This window comes from Antedon mediterranea, chromosome 7 (genome assembly GCF_964355755.1).
Source record: "Antedon mediterranea chromosome 7, ecAntMedi1.1, whole genome shotgun sequence".
In the NCBI taxonomy this organism is placed as follows: domain Eukaryota; kingdom Metazoa; phylum Echinodermata; class Crinoidea; order Comatulida; family Antedonidae; genus Antedon; species Antedon mediterranea.
This window is the reverse complement of record NC_092676.1, coordinates 10,383,752-10,401,807: the sequence shown is the minus strand read 5'-3', so window position 1 is coordinate 10,401,807 and position 18,056 is coordinate 10,383,752. Positions and strand designations below refer to the sequence as shown.

The window sequence follows — 18,056 nt, the reverse complement described above, 5'->3', positions numbered from 1 at the left end:
TACAACGGTACAATAATTGAAACACGATAACATACAGTAACACGTAGTAAAATATGTAAAGTTAAAACGCTAAATATCAAAATGTAATAGTGCTAATAATTAGGACAACTAATTATTATCGTAAAACTTGTACTAAAACTCGCAATATGGTTTGCTCATAAAAATGTCGATGTCTTCTCGTTGAAAACTTGACGCAGAGAGAGAGAGAGATCGCTCGTTGCGCGTTCGCTATATTTACAACAGCAATTTGCATAACTTTACGCGTTGAGCGCACACACGCAAATATATATATGTATGAAGTTCCTACATAGCTCCCCCTAGCTCTTTGCCGCTAGGTGAGAGCGATAGAAAAAATAAGTTCATAAAGTTAGTAAAAAGTATTCAGGTACAGTCATGCTCATTGAATTTTTGTGGCCAATGTACGTGTCGTCCAGAGCGAGTTTGGCGGGGTGGCGACGGTGCGATTGCAATGTGCGTCTCTGTCGTATGATGTTGCTGCCTGACTAGGTCCGTAGAATTAGATGAACATCGATCTCATAGTTTGAATAACTTTGCATTATTTAGTATAGTCTGGGCTCCAGACGGAGTTTTGTAAAAATATAAATATTTTTGCACATATGGCGTTTCATACGTGTATTACTTGAGTTTGGATACTCCGTCTGGGGAAACACGCATAAGTCACGTGGTTTGACACCAAGAATTCTTGGTGCATAAATTATCCAGTTGACTAGTTTCAGCCGCATGCCATTGGCTACTCACTCGTACATCATTTTAATATTCATATTTCAGAATTTCAAAGACTCAACGTCTAAGACGCGTCTTAAACGATGCGCATGCGCTATGTTACGTTTAGACAATGTGTACTTGGCCGGGTACATTGATGAAAGTTTCCGAAGGCTAAAAATGATTTTATATGCCTAGTAGTCTGGTAAACATTTGATGAGATTTTTCCCAAGAACATGAAAACTCGTCTTGATATGATAGGCTAGCTTCTCCGCCAAATCAAACATTGAATGGATCATTTATTATGCGAAAAAAATTAGATTTAATTCCCACCCAGACCCTGTCCTGTTCTGTGTGGTGGTGTAGCCTGTTGTGTGCCGGTCGGTGGTGGTATGTAGGCCTACCTTATTGGCGTTTTATTTGGAAGGTCATACGTACGAGTTGAGTAGCCCTACGAAGGAGGCCTAGGCCAGGACTAAACAATTAATAAACAAAACAACTTGGCAACACGATTTTATATTTCAACAGTTGTTCAGTCTCATCGTACATTCAGCATACTGTACGTACGTACTCGATCTTTTTCATTTTGAAACAAAATGATCATTGGTTGATTCGAAATCCATATTTACATACCGCCCGCCCCATATAGCCAAATACGGTATGATAACCTACGTCATTCTTATTGGATGTTTGCGGTTTGCAAATCGATTTCTATACGTGTTTCACAAGTCTGTATTTTCAGACAAAAATCGCGGTCGAAATAAAAACAAATAAATTAAAAAAAAAGACAATAAATACAGACTTGGGGCAAGTCTACAGTATTAGATACATTATTGAAATCAACGTTCATTGGAGGTGGGGGTTGAATCGCCATTAAACACGTCATATCCCCCATCTCTTCCCTCATCTCTTCCTCCTCCTCTGCTGTAAAATAGGCACCAGTCATAGCTAGTATGTCTTCGTCTTCAAATTCTGAATCACTGCTTATATATATAACATCTTCTTCGACATCAGAGTCCATAGTAAGATCAATGATTTCAATCACGGAACCCATAGTAACTAGTTGTTGGTTTTTGGTCTGTCTTGTCGAGCTCTGTAGCGTTGTAGAATGAGGTAAAGATTACAAAATAATCGAGAGTTATATACAGTCAAAGGATTACATTCGGCATTTACTAAATTTGTTTCAGCCAATTGTCATTGTTGTATTTCCTGTTGGAACATTGTGTCGAAGCGCCGTGTATCTTTTGTTTCATTAAGTAGCTTCCCCAATGTCATTCAATTTAAAAATCCTGTTTTGATTCTAACATTTTCCTCTTTGTCAAAATCACCTCTTTTGTTTCTTGCAATGCGGCAAATTCCTTGAACTGCCATGTCGTTCTCTAATTGAAGTGTTTCTTCCCCTTCATTATTACTTATATTCAAAATACCGTACTGTAAAACAAAATTGTTATATTAGACTAAATATCATATATTATTACCATTTTCAAAATAAATTTATAGAAATAGTAACTTACCATTTCATTACATAATTCGTTCTGATCATCAATTCTTCTAACTCTTCTATACATCGAATCTGAAAATTAAATAACAAAACCCATGTAACAGACAGAACAAAGAAGTCATTCTTAATAACATTTGGAAAATAATATACGTAAATTTTTGTGTGTTTTTTTTTATACAAATTGCTTCAACTTACCATTTCATCGTTGTCATTAAGAATTTCTAACAAAAATTCCTCGTTACCGCTAAGACTGCTGTTTTCAAATTCTTGTTCAATACCGGTATGCACGTTAGATGTCGGTATAGTTCAATCAAGACATACTTATTATTTAACTTCATTCATTCTTATCTTTTTGTTTTTTGTCATTGTTATAATATCCGGAAACAAATTACCCTTATTAATTATATGTGGGTTCGATATCTCAATTAACTAGTTATACTATCACAACAACTTTTGTTTTATTCTTCCGTAGTCATTTACTTTTCAGTAGGCCTACTTTGTAAAACTGGACTACAAGTTGTACAATTTATATCATACAGCATATAGTAGCCAACATACTGAATTAACCCACTATAAATGTTACCAACACAACATGATAGCATGTAACTAATTTAAATATATACGGTAATACATCTATTGTTATATACCCCGAAACACAATACCTATTGTTTCATACTTCCTAGTAATTTGTTTTTTCAGTAATTTGTACAGCTGACTAATATTTACAATTTTGTAAAAACAACCTATAAACGGACTATACCATCAATATCTATCAAATCTTACAACAATATTTTACTTCCTTACTCAATGTTAACCGTTGTATTATTATATCCGAAACATAACACCTATTGACTTCAACCATTGTAAACCATTTGTTCTCATCACAAGCAACTAAATCATCACCAAATATTTTTTATTTATTATTTAATAATTTTATATTATAATGTATATTAATTAACGTATTTTTATATACTCCTTATCATACACCGGTAGGTTAACATCGTATGATTTCGATTTCTCCCCTTTGTTAAAATTGTCCGGAAAATGGTTAAGTACGTGTCGTTAAAGAATAATAAGAATAACTTTATTACTTAATTGTACATACTTAAATAACCTTTATTTTCAAATCCTAAATATCCGGAAGAAAATGACTTATGTCTTTGGATTATGTCGGCGTAGATCAAGCAAAAAACCTCAATTAACTAGTTTTAATTAACTCCTGCACGTGCATACATAAGTATCTCTTTTTAAAATTACCGCCAAGTACATGATGTCATGTAATCAAATTAAATAATACCTATATTGTTATATATCCGAAACATCACACCTATTTTATACTATCAAAACAACTATTGTTTTATTCTTCCGTAGTCATTTACTTTTCAGTAGGCCTACTTTGTAAAACTGGACTACAAGTTGTACAATTTAAATTATACAGCATATAGTAGGCAACACACTGAATTAACCCACTTTAAATGTTACCAACACAACATAATAGTATGTAACTAATTAAAAATATATACGGTAATACCTCTATTGTTATATACAAAACCTATTGTTTCATACTTCCGTAGTCATTTACTCTTCAGTACTTTGTACAGCTGACTAATATTTACAATTTTGTAAAAACAGCCCATAAACGCCATTTAACTACTCATATGAGTATCATTTTCTTTGATAGGATGTATCTTGCTTATGATATCTTGTTTGTTGTCCTCTCTACAAAAGTATAATTTGATAGTAGTATGCATTCATGTATACCGGTACTTAATTATGCATGGCATTCCCACATGCTACTCTAAAATATATAAATATATATACAGTAATAAAATTAATACAGAATGTACACAATCATACAAAATTACAAGTGATCTACCGTAGGAGTTTGGTTGATAACTGTTTGATAAGTGATGTTACGTTTTGGGATGTCTGTGTCTTGTCGTTTACTTCTTTAACTAATTGCGGAAGGGCCTTTGCCATTCCTATAGCAAACGATATCTGTGAAAACAAGTATGTACACTTATTAAAATGTATTTAAAGCGCATGCATCATTGAGGAATGCTAAAAATAACTGGACAGTACCTGACTATTCACATATCGCGAACCATGAACCATTTTCTTCAGAAAAGCGTTCATTGACTCAAAACCAAAGCATGAATAATTGAAAAGTGGACCATACATTCTACAGACCACCAGAAGGTGCGAGATAAGGTGAATATTCATTGTCTGCTTAGTTTCTCCTAAAAAAACAACAAGTCTATTATATAAGTATACTTATTGTCATCGCCATTTTATTTTAACTCACTAAGTATTTGAGACTAATGTCAAATAATATGCATTGTCATTTTAAAGATTGTGTTGACCTACCGTAAATATCTGGGAAGATGCGGCAGAAATTTTGTAGTAGGCCATCTGCCTCTACTATATCGGCGTCGCTAACAGATGCTTGTGTCAGTAGGCATATTCCCGACACAAAACATACAAAAGTGGTCAAAAATAACCAAATCCATTATTCCTCTTAACACTGGTACTGAGAAATGGACAAGCCATTCTCTGTACTCCGAAGCTGTGACACAAAGTAGAATAATAGTTTATATATTGAACCAATATGAATTACATTATACTTCAATCAATACGAACCTGAAACTAGTTTTATTAAAATTCATAATTTATTAAAATTTACATATTATCCAAAAAGCGAGAAATCTGCCCGAGCACACTTCAATATTGAAAACTGTTCTTCCGGGCCGTTTCGACGTCGGACCCACATACGGGCCAAGTTGTAGATTTTTGATAGATGACCATGAATACATATGATAAAGTGTACGTTTACCTATCCAATGCTGGCAATCTTCTAAAGTTGTCTGACGACGTGCAATAAAAAAGGGAATTTTAATATCTAACAACCGCCTATTCAGAAGAGCAATCTAGATAAAAGCAAACAAGTTAATGTGCATGTTTATAGTTTAGTTACGACGTTAGTTGCCTATTTATTAATAGTCAGTCAATCAGTTTGCTGATGTCTATGTTAAAAAAAAAGCAATTAGGTCTACCAGACTCTTTCAACACATGCTTACCTTTGATCCCATATAAAATTGTGTTCCTCTTGAATCCTTGCTAAACCAAAGATTCAGCATTGCTTTAGTTGCTCCAAGAAGAACACAATGCATCCAGTCGACTGGAAATATGGTCGTTAAATCAATGTAGGGTAAAAAAACAAGTGGAGAAGCACCTTTAACGCCTCGCACCTACATAGATAAATAATTAGTATATAAAAGTGTAATTATGTTTTATTTGACAATACTGTATTGCTCTACTTTATACTATATTGTACTGACTACGCTTGTTTACAAGCCCTAGCTTCATGCACGGTTGAGATCAACTCTCTTTTAAGTTGAGACTATAAGGTTAAGGCGTATGCATGTTGGAGAAGATCCAGGGAACTTCTAGTCCTGGTTGAGCGCTTTAAAAAAAAAATTATCACCACATTTTTGTCATTGCTTTCATATAGATTAAGTTCGTTTTTTAATGTATAGCTTAGAGTTTACGGTATGAATATAAAAATAACTTACAGAATCTCCGCATGTTACGGCTTGTCTGGCATCGCACATAATGGAGTCATGAGTACGGCTTGGGTACTCGCCAAACGGATAGTATCGATGCAATGGACAATTTGGTGGCGTAGCTCCCTCGGCAAAGCACATATGGCAGCCAAACTTGCCATTATACTGCTTCATATTAGCAACGATTGCCTTTGCTGGTAGGTCCACTGCCACAGCCAATAGTCTCGCCTTCACCGTTTTTCTCCCATAAAATGTCATCATCTCAATGCCTAAATAATGATATTGTATCATTCATGAATCAATATACTATACGGTAAGGTACTGTGATGTAATTATGTTTATCCAACAAAAATTAAGATAACTGAACACCATTAACATAATTTCGGCTCACATATTACATTTGCAAATGACAGGCCCATTGTAATAAGATAGATAGATTTGTTTTGTTAATAAATTCAAATGCTTTCTTTAACTAAAGATCTGTACTATAATAAACAAACCCGGACCTTCATCATACTCTTTAATATTCCTTATCAGCTTTGATAAGTACATCTGCATGTTGGGTTTTTCTGCACTGCAGTACAAGTCGCATGGGATGATGTACTTCCTTGAAAACCTGATGAATAATACATTTGTATCAGTATTTTATTTGTACTCACTTTTAAAAAATGTGATAATGTATACATTTCATTTTATTTCATTTCAGAACATTTATTTCTCTTTTCTTTTTAATGTACAGAGTTTGTGATAAAAAATTAAAAAGCTGCCAAAATAAAAAATAATGTACAAATTAATTTAAAAAAAAAAAACAAAAAAAAAAACAAAGTAAACAAAAGAAACCGATTGAAAATATCAATGAAATTTGATTAATATTATTTAGGAGTCAGTGATTGTATGTGGATAATAGAAGCCTTTTTAGCTTAAAGAGAAATGTTTTTTTGTTGGCGATTCGGTTATGTATTTGGGTAATCATACAGACCAGAGAAGACCATAATCTATAAATTATTTCATTATAACATTGACTTTGTCAACTTGAATCAGCTGCTGTTTTAATGTTACGGTATCTCACCTCAGCTGGACTGGCAATTCATTTATTGCCAAGTAAACTGGCCACAGACTTTTTTTCGAAGATGAGAATATACTCACGCCATCTAAAGAGATAACAACACGCGTAACTTATTATACCAAGCAATAATTCATTCACCAACACATGTAACTGGTATATGTTTTGTCTATGTATAATACTTACTGTTTGGACGAGGGCATTAATTTAATTGTACATCTTAGAACATTTATATTCTAGAAAAAAAAACCCAACAAACCTGTATTCAATATAAAGGTTATTAATACATCATTGGTGTTTAGTGGCGAGATGGATGAAATGCGCTTGTATTCTGTTCCGTCGCGGATATCTGTTAATGTACCGGTACCATTGTTAAGATCCTTTTGCATCCTAATCAAGTCGCAGAACGTCTTATCTAAAGAATATTATACATACATGTAATTTAATGATAGTTAATGAATCAATAGGTCTACAATAACTGATCGGGTTGATTGATGTGGGATTAAATTGGTTTATTTTAAGTTTATAAGATACCCTAGTAGTATCGATTCTTTATATTGAAATACATCGGACCTTGTGCAAAACACCAGATGATTATCATTAATAAAATGTAAAAAAAAAACTGTTAAAATACATTAATTCAAATTAGACTAAATCAAACATCTACCTTTAAAGAGTTGTTGTAACTGATTGTCCAGGCTCATTGTATGGTACGTCATGATCTGGCCGCCACATGCACACGGCATACCTCTGTCCAGTTCAGTATAACAGCGTTCGCAATAATGCTGTTCAACCGGCTCTTTAAACGTCGCGATCTCTTTAATCAATTTTCTAACTTTGTAGGGTGAAGATGCAACTTGGCAGGATGAAGGAAGAATAGAAACTAGCAATTTGATCAAATCAGAAAATGCATCCTGGGTTAAAGAATGCTTTATGACAAACAAAATAACGGATACGTAAAAACTTAAATATGTGTGGTCAGATTCATGAAATAAACTTCTAAGTAAGGACTCTCGAAACCTCGTCGATTCTGATGATTCGCTGCTACTGCTACTATTAGGACTACAACTAAAAGCACCACCATCTGAGTTAGAAGACATTCCAGGAGAAGAGAATGCGGCATTCTCGGCGAGAAAGTCATGCTCATGGTTAGAAGTTGAACTGATGCTGGTTTGACTTAATTCTGAAAGAAGTGACGCTATGCTGGCCACACTGCTACTCAAAGATGTGCTGGAAACCACAGGACTTTGTTTTCGTTTCGGTTTTGGTTGCGTTCGTCCCGCAGCATACCGGGCCCTCTTGGGATTAAAACCAAAATGCTTGGAATGTTTTATTTATTTTTTTTTCGGTGTTTGTATAGTATCCGATACTTCACCACTGGAGCTCGAATTAATCCTGTACATTTTGTAGGTTTTGATCGAAAACTAAATATAATATGTAAAAAAAAATAATAATTAATATTAACGACCAGGTTCAGGTCTGTTTGTTTAGTAGTATCACACAACAACACAATAACAACAAATCACCCATCATAGGCCAGGTCATAATGTTTATCATTTTTAATTCGAAATTGTAGGCCTAATGGTTTTAATTTTCTTTTTAATCAAATGCTTTTAATTTGTTATATCACCTGCAGTATAATAGTATGCTCTAGCATTATTTAATAGGCCTACTACTACTACTACTACTAGTAGTAGTAGTAGTAGTAGTAGTAGGCTAGCCTATAAAAATGCCTATATTTATTAGGACAGCCTAGTCTAGGCCTTTCAATATCTAGGCCTATAGTACTTACTCCATATATATATATATACACTGTACTAAAAACATACCGTACAGTCAAGCATTACGTATCAGACGTATCTGTTCTTCAGATTTAGATTTTCAGAATCGTACCGAAGAACTAACCGGACATCTCCGGAACAGAAATTACAAGAAGGAATACATCGAAACTGCTATAAAGAAAGCAAAAGATATTCCTCGATGTCAAACACTGACGTACAAACCACGTCAGCCAAAAAAATCGACCAGAGTGCCATTGGTCACAACCTACCACCCTAGGTTGCCTCCATTACGGGCTATTATTGAGAAACATATGCCCATTCTACAGTCCACAGAACGTCTCAGGACTGTTTTTCCGGAACCACCCATTATTGCATTTCGTAGACCTCCCAACCTTCGTGATATATTAGTCAGATCCAAATTTAAGAGTGAAATTAACTCTCATGACAGCCAAAATTTGGGCAGTCACCTTTGCGGCAAATCTTGCAAAACTTGTTCATTGGTTGATTCTACTGAAAAATTTGAGAGTAACCAAACTGGCCGCATTTTTCGGATAAGACAATCAATTAATTGTCTAACCAAAAACGTCATTTATCTCATATACTGTAATGTTTGTGGCAAACAGTACGTCGGAGAAACAAAAAACACTCTCCGTATGAGAATGACACAACATAGATCAGCTATCAAAACATTAAAGCTTGATCAACCTGTAGCCGAACATTTTAATTCAGCTGGTCACTCGATTGCAAATTTCAGAGTTATTGCAATAGACCACGATGTCAAATGGAGCGACAAAACTCGCAAAGACAAAGAAAACCACTGGGAATTTACTTAAAACCACAAAACCTTTTGGACTTAACATTAGGAACATACTCCCAGATCGGTAAAATTATTCCATTGACTACCAAAATTTAAGTTTCAATATTAACCACCATTTAAGCTGTTTTTTAGTCTCATTCCAAAATTGTTTATATCTCTACCAAGCTACCTTCTTTGTTTTCCACTCTTATTCAGACTCCACCCTGGCTCCCTTTGTTATATTTCTTTTATTCCTGTCCACCCAGGCAGCACTTGCCAGCTTATACTCTGACGTTATCCAAATTCCTTCACTTGCACTGATGAAGGGCTAGTGTTGCCCGAAAGCTCTGCTAACTTTTCTGGCTGTTTACTTTATCGTTTTGATTTAGCTTTTCGCTTTTTATTTTTGTATCTCCATTGAGATCCAGCCACTGATACCCACAGCATTGTCATTTTTTTCAGTAATTTGCCTTTGGATTTATATATATATATATATATATATAATCAAATCCGGCAAAGAACAGTAATTCTAAACCGCCCGGATATATAATATATGCTCTCCTGCTAACTTTTCTGGCTGTTTACTTTATCGTTTTGATTTAGCTTTTCGCTTTTTTTTTGTATCTCCATTGAGATCCAGCCACCGATACCCACAGCATTGTCATTTTTTTATAGTTACTACAAGAAGGACAAAAGAGAATAGAGAAAAAATTGGACCGGCTGGCAAAGTGCAAGACATGCGTGAAAGCCGTTTACAAGGTAAGCCCGTACTACAACCCAATCTTGTAAAACCAGAAACTTTCGCGAGCATTAAACTTTCGCGAAAGTAAACACAAAAGTTGTTTCAGTACCCAGTACTGTACGATAATGCGTGGGAAGTGGGTCAAATAACTTGTAACAAGCAATTTCAGTACACGCGCGCCTACTACGATAGTGATAGCTGTTTTGCTTGCTTCGTCGTCTACTGTCGGTAAACACAAAGGATGTCGCATTACAGTACTGTACGATGATGCGTGGGAAGTGGGTCAAATAACTTCTAACAAGCAATTTCAGTACACAGGCGCCTACTACGATAGTGTTAGCTGTTTGCTTCCTTCATCGCGTACTGTCGGTAAACACAAAGGACGTCGCATTATTGTTAAGTAAGGATACAGTACGCGATTTCGTACTGTAAATACTACTGTGTAGGATATACAGTAGTCTTTATACGAAGGTAATACAATGGTTGAGGCAATCTTGTTATTAATTTTACTACAATACGTTATACACACACAGTACTAGTATGCCTTCGTGCATTTCAACACAACGAATATCGCACCCACAAATGATTTACGCGATCTTGTTTACAGTACACTATTTTGCAGCATGCATATGTTTTTTATATCATATATACACTCAAACATTGTTTATTATCTGGTTTGGTTATCATCGATAACACTCGCATGCTCCCATGAGTATGTTTCTATATGTGTTTGATCCAAACCCATATATAAGATTGAATTATTATTATTGTCGATGGTATTACCTCTATTGCAAAGTATTTTGAAGGCGATAATAAATGTTTGTTTATATAATTATAATATTTTATCTGTATTTATTTATTTTAGAGCATTAAACCTCAAGAAACTTCGGCTTCAATGCCAACCTTCATCGAAACTCTGCCTCATCCTCTTCCTGCTATTCCTTGTAGTCCTCGATCTTCTTCTCTTCCTGCTATTCCTTGTAGTCCTCGATCTCCTCCTTGTATCATTATTGTAACATTATACTTTTGGCACTTTTGGCCTTTCATATGTCGCACGTGCAGTTGACACAAATGGAGCTTACTAAATAAATGTTCATCTCGCTTGCCAGTAGTTATATGTCATTTTTCTTATTTTTGACTTAATTACACATGGTAGCAGCGGTTATTCGAACCTAAGTATATTAAAGTACTATTGTCTTAGAGCATTCTCGTATTTGTGTGTACATTTTTAAGAGAAAATGTCTTTGCCTGATGCACCTGTTGCTGACGGGGACTCTCAGGTTGGCACTCAACCAACCGTACAACGACCCGGCCGGAAACGCATCAATGTATCGCCGCCAGACAAAATCAAAGCTGATTATGGTCCTGACGAATGGCGTCTATGGAAGCAATTGTATTCCAACTATTGTGTCTTATCTCATATCTCTAATGAGGATACAGAGTACCAAAAAGCGATGTTACTGCATGCTTTGGGGCCTGAAGGGCTAAAAATATATAACGGTATGAATTTTAGTTCAACTGAGATTGAGAATTCTGATACTATCTTGCAAAAATTTGACCAGCATTTTTTAGGTCAAACTCGTCAATACTTTGAACGCTATAAGTTCAATAAACGAAACCAACAACAAGGAGAAACTATAGCTCAGTATGTAGCAGCTTTACGTACTCTCACAATAAACTGTGGGTTTTGCAACTGTATGAAAGACCACCTGCTCATGGACAGAATATTGCTAGGTGTCTGTGACCCCAAGATGCAGGAAAAAATGATGGCCACCCATGATTTAACCCTTCAAAAATCAATTGAGATCTGCAAAGCCATTGAAGCAGCCACAACTCAAATGCGTTCTCTCAGCAGTAGTAGTGAAGTCCATTCTTTTAAAAATGACAACAAAGTTGGTCATAATGAAAGAAAAGTTGAACGTAAGTGCAAATTTTGTTGTAAAATTCATCTCATGGACAAATCAAAATGTCCAGCATGGGGAAAAAAGTGCGCTACATGTGGCAAATGTAACCATTTCAAATCCTCACAAGTTTGTGCGAAGAATGTTAATTGCACTACGCAAGATGACTCTGATTCTGCTGAATCCGTCAGCTGTATTGTTCAAGTTAATTCGATAAATGATAACAGCATACATTGTAATATGTTGGTACACAATGTGAAAGTGCAGTTTCAGGTCGACTCTGGTGCTACAGTTAATTTGCTACCAAAACGTTATCTGATAGCAACTGATACTATTCGCAAGGAGAAAGTAACATTGCGAATGTGGAACAAGTCCACACAACCTGCACTAGGAAAATGTAGACTAATCGTAAGAAACCCTGCAAACAACAAAAAATACAAGATAGATTTCACCATTGTTGATGATTCCTTTGTTCCAATTCTTGACAAAACTGCTGCAGAAAAAATGGGACTGATAACTGTTAATTACAATTCAATGGATGTTGCACACGTGTTGAAAGTAAACACTGATAACAACATCTTCACCGAGTTTCCTCAGGTGTTTGATTCTGAAAGAGTTGGTTGCCTACCAGGTGAACCAGTTAAATTAGCCATTTCAGAAGGTGCTAGACCTGTGATCAGACCAGCGAGAACACTTCCAGAAGCAATCAAATGTTCAGTGAAGGCAGAGCTTGATGACATGGAATCCCGTGGCATCATTGCAAAGATTAGTGAGCCTACCGAATGGGTTAACCAAATGTCTGTTGCCCAGAAAAAGTCTGGTAAGATTAGGATCTGTCTTGACCCGCGTTCACTAAATGATAACCTTATGAGGGAACACTATCCTTTGCCTGTGTTAGATGACATATTACCTAAGTTATCTCATGCTAAGGTCTTCTCTACATGTGATCTTAAAGAGGGATATTTGCATTGTAAACTTAATGATGACTCAAGTATACTAACTACTATGGCTACACCTTGGGGTAGATATAAATGGCGTTGCCTTCCGTATGGATTAAAACCGTCAAGTGAAATTTTTCAGAAACGCCTTAAACAAGCCCTTGAAGGTTTAGACAATGTAGAATGTATAGCTGATGATATCATTATTTGGGCTAATGATGACAAAAGTCATGATGTAATTTTACGTAGATTTCTTGAAAGATGCCAGGATATAGGCATCATCTTAAACAAAGATAAGTGTAAATTCAAGGTTAATGAAGTTAGCTTTCTTGGTCATGTAATAACAAATACTGGTTTGAAGATCGACCAAGGCAAAGTTGATGCAATTCACAACATGCCTAAACCTAAATGTAAAGATGACATTGATCGACTTCGTGGTATGGTAAATTATTTATCTAGATATTTACCTAGCTTGGCCAATATCATGACACCTCTAAATAATCTTACCCGTAAAGATTCTGTCTGGGTATGGGATGCTGTCCATGACAAAGCTTTTTCTAATATTAAGAAACTGATAACTGAAGCCCCAGTGTTGGCATACTATGACCCCAATAAAGAATTAATCATTCAATCTGATGCAAGTGCCAATGGCATAGGTGCGGTCATGGTTCAAGAAGGTAGACCCATTGCATGGACAAGCCGAGGGCTCACAGAGGCTGAAGTCCGATACTCAGTCATTGAGAAAGAAATGTTAGCCATCGTCAATGCTTTGGAAAAGTGGAATCAGTTCACTTTTGCTAGGCCAGTTAAAGTTTTAACTGATCATAAGCCTCTTGAATGTATTGTAAATAAGCCTCTTGACAAAGTTCCTAAGCGCCTCCAAGGCATGCTCCTAAGAGCATTGGGATATAACATTGATGTACATTACATAAAGGGTAAAAGTAATGTTCTTGCCGACGTATTAAGTCGCTCATTCTTGCCACATACTGGCACACAAGACGAATTTGATGTTATAAATGTTATTACTAGGCCTATAGATCTACCAGACGACAAACTGATTGAACTAAAACAACACACAAATGATGATAAATCTTTTCATGCTCTGAAACGGTTAATATTACAAGGCTGGCCAGAGCGCAAATGTGACTTAGACCCCACAATTGTACCATATTTTAGTTATAAGGATGAGCTTAGTGTAAATAATGACCTCATATACAAAGGTGAACGTATTGTTATTCCGCAGTCAATGAGACGTGCGATCAAAGAAAGTTTACATGTTGGCCACAATGGCATAGATAGCACGCTGCGACGTGCAAGAGAGTATGTTTTCTGGCCCCAAATGACACATGAAATCAGTGATTGGATGCAAACATGTGAGATATGCATGGAAGATTCCACTTCTCAACCGCCTCAGCCCTTAATGTCGCACGATATACCAGAGCGTGCATGGGAGAAGATTGGGGTCGATCTTTTTGAATACAACAACGTACAATATCTAGTAACTGTATGTTATACAGGTCAAATTTTTGGGAATTGGACAAACTATCAAAAACCACAACCCAATCAATCATAAATAAACTCAAGGTTCATTTTGGAAGATATGGGTTACCAGACAGTATTGTAAGTGATAATGGGCCACAGTTAGCATCTGTAGAGTTCAATGATTTCTGCTCCAAATATGGTATAAACCACTTAACAACCTCACCATATAATAGCAAGGCTAATGGCAAGGTAGAGTCAGCTGTTAAAGCTGCAAAAAAGATGTTAAAAAGGTGCGGCCGTTCCAATCAGGAGCACTTTGTTGCATTATTGAACATTCGCAACACCCCTAGTCAAGGGCTCGAAAGCAGTCCTGCTCAGCGTTTCTTTCTGAGGAGAACAAAAACTATTCTTCCTACTACTAAATCACTACTGTTAGCGCAACATACCAGCCATGATGACGATGCAAAACTTGCACGTAACCAGAAACGTCAAGCACAATATTTTGACAAACATACTAAGAAATTGCCAGATTTAAAAGAGGGTGACGTGGTGAGGATGAAGCCTTTCAGACAGAACAAGATATGGGAAAAGGCAACAGTCTCAAAAAGACTAGATGATCGGTCATATGAGGTAATACAAGGTGATGGTGCTTTCAGAAGAAATCGAGAACACCTCAGATTATCAAAAGAAAAGGCAGATCACAGTGTTGATGTTGACATAGATATCCCTGAGCCACAAAATGAAACCGTAGCGAATCAAGAAGAAACGGATGAAGCAAGAGAACCGGTTCCTGAGCATGAGCTTCCCATTAGAAGGTCGGAAAGAGAGCGAAAAGAGCCAGCAAGATTTGATGATTACGTTCGCTATAAATAGTTGTGTATCGTGCTCGTGGGCAAAATAAACCCAAAAGACCGGAGGTAGTCCACCCGATGATGGTCAGTTCCTTGCTTTTTAACATTGTGTTTTTTAGAGGTTGATTAGGCATTCAGTTTTGTTTTTACAATTGTTAACTTGTTAGTGTTCTTTAACTTTAATAATGTTTTAAGACTTTAACTAAAAAAACATATAATAGTAAGGATGTATCATTATTGTAACATTATACTTTTGGCACTTTTGGCCTTTCATATGTCGCACGTGCAGTTGACACAAATGGAGCTTACTAAATAAATGTTCATCTCGCTTGCCAGTAGTTATATGTCATTTGTCTTATTTTTGACTTAATTACACACTCCTCTTCCTGCTATTCCTTGTAGTCCTCGGTCTCCTCCTCTTCCTGCTATTCCTTGTAGTCCTCGGTCTCCTCCTCTTCCTGCTATTCCTTGTAGTCCTCGGTCTCCTCCTCTTCCTGCTATTCCTTGTAGTCCTCGATCTCTTCCTCTTCCTGCTATTCCTTGTAGTCCTCGGTCTCCTCCTCTTCCTGCTATTCCTTGTAGTCCTCGGTCTCCTCCTCTTCCTGCTATTCCTTGTAGTCCTCGGTCTCCTCCTCTTCCTGCTATTTCTTGTAGTCCTCGGTCTCCTTCTCCTCCTCCCACTGCTATGCCTGACGAACGTGAAGAAGAAAACGATGACCAGAGCTCATTGGACGGTAAGTCAATAATGCAGAATTGAAACTCAAGCGTTTTAATTCTACACCAAAGTATTACCTCCGCCAGAACGACTAGATGTTATGAGGTTAATCGGGTGTGTTTCTATATTCGTTAGTTAGCAGAATTACTCAAAAAGTTATTTCCGGATTTTCATAAGACAGTAAATGATGGTTTCATAACAGTATGTGAACACGTGATTCAATATGCCTAGGCGGAAAATTTGTCCGGGCCACATGACTATAATTAATACAACTATAATTTACATTTTAGACATGACTTATTTGGGTAATGCCAAATTTGGTGTAAAGGTGTCCAAAACCAAATTGACAAATTGTCAAATGTTTGCAAACACCATCGAGAAGTTGGCCTTGTCAACGTTAGAGCTAATTGTCACGAGGCAAGATTGTGAGAAAATGACAATCTATGGCAAAGCCAAGGGAAATGTGCCTTTGGATGAAGCTAAACGAAGAGCATTGCGAAGTGAGTATTGTGAGATGGTATTTCAATATTGCCCCTCTCTGTCGGTCAACTAAACATAAATTCTAGATTTTACACTTTTCATAATGATCATAAATACATACCTACCTATCCTCTTCGGGCCCTTTGGCCCATAAAGCTGCATCATAAATACATACGAACGATATAATATTTTAATATAATTTAAGATAAGAACAGTTAACTGGGTTTAAGCCCAGGACAGCCAAATCATCATCATCATCTTGTGTTTTAATCAACCATAACAAATGGGTGTTGGATATTTAGAATAAAGTACCGATGATTAGAACCAAAAAAGGTTTTATATAATTTAATAGAATACATCATATTTGTTCCACCACCAGAACTAGGAGCGAGTCGGCCTCGAACCCTTGCCGATGTTGTTGTTGGCTCTTTAGGTACGGTAAACGGCGCCCCTGCCTTAACCGCTCGGCCATATGACTCAACAATAGTGTAAACCCTCAACATATTATATAACTCAAAACTGTTAGTCAACATATTATGTGAATACAAATTTTTGTAACATAATATATTTTTGAACATGGTAAATATTTTAATATATTTAAAACCAACTCAACACTTGTTAAAACATCATAACACATTAAACAAAAAAACTCTATTGTAACATTAAATTAAATTAACCAAGAATGTATTACTGTAGTTAAACATTTGTATCGAACCATTATTAAACTTGCATGCGTACCTTCTAAAATCTTGGCTATAATATTAATTCAATAATTCATCCACACCTTCATTCGTTTATTGTTGTTCTATCATTTGCGATAATAATAATAATAACATCATTTTATTTATTTTCAGGTTATATTTTTAGTGTCTATAGCGTAGTCGAGGCAGAAAGGGAAAAGAAGTGGGAGGAGATCGTTAGAAAACTGAACGATAAGATCCGTGCAATTCGCAACAAAAAATGTAGTTTGTAGCCAAAATAAAAAATAAGCTTAACAACAAAGCTAATAAAAATGTTTAGGAATCGACCACAATTGTGACGTGTTGTTTTTGTTTGTACGTTTAACACAATCCTGTGTCATTCATTCTTTGCGGATCGATCCCGGTACAAATTCTATTTATAAATCTAAATTTTGGCGGGATTAAATTTATTCGGCATCCCGTCTTAAATTTACAGCTGAAATCCCACTTAATCCTAATAAAAAATATCTCGATTTTTTGCCGGGATTTTTAACCGGGATATCGATCAGGATCCTGCCGAGAATCCCGATCGATATCCCGGTTAAAAATCCCGTTCGTTTTTGCGCATTATCCCGATTAAAATTTCACCAAAAAAATCGAGATATTTTTATTGGGATCCCGATAAAAACCGGGAATACCGACCGAAAATCCCGCGGGATGACCGGGATCCCGGCCGTGAATATCGCAAAAATCCCGATTAAAATTGTGGAAAAAATCGGGATATTTGTTACCGGGATCCCGGTAAAAACCGGGAATACCGCCCGAAAATCCCGCGAGATG

The 18,056-nt window shown here is 36.1% G+C and overlaps 1 protein-coding gene and 1 long non-coding RNA gene across 2 annotated transcripts; both read right to left on the bottom strand.

Annotated features, from left to right (window-relative positions):
* Positions 1-2,089: 2,089 nt before the first annotated feature.
* LOC140054722 (uncharacterized) lies at positions 2,090-2,594 on the bottom strand. The gene is made up of 3 exons (XR_011846564.1): positions 2,420-2,594; positions 2,238-2,296; positions 2,090-2,154 (listed from the first exon to the last, which is right to left on the bottom strand). It is a non-coding gene; the product is annotated as an uncharacterized lncRNA (long non-coding RNA).
* Positions 2,595-5,286: 2,692 nt separating this feature from the next.
* Positions 5,287-6,345, bottom strand: LOC140055408 (uncharacterized). Its single transcript, XM_072100747.1, has 3 exons — positions 6,288-6,345; positions 5,797-6,056; positions 5,287-5,472 (listed from the first exon to the last, which is right to left on the bottom strand). Exons 1-3 carry the CDS (start codon positions 6,343-6,345, stop codon positions 5,287-5,289), a joined length of 504 nt encoding a protein of 167 aa, XP_071956848.1.
* Between the last annotated feature and the right edge of the window lie 11,711 nt (positions 6,346-18,056).

What these genes read in the sequence shown, in the direction of transcription:
- LOC140055408 (XM_072100747.1), bottom strand. Translation starts at nt 6,345, where the DNA reads ATGCAGATGTACTTATCAAAGCTGATAAGGAATATTAAAGAGTATGAT. An exon ending in AGAGTATGATGAAGGTCCGG is followed by an intron (nt 6,057 to 6,287) that starts GTTTGTTTATTA and finishes ATCATTATTTAG; the next exon opens with GCATTGAGATGATGACATTT. An exon ending in CCGTAACATGCGGAGATTCT is followed by an intron (nt 5,473 to 5,796) that starts GTAAGTTATTTT and finishes TTATCTATGTAG; the next exon opens with GTGCGAGGCGTTAAAGGTGC.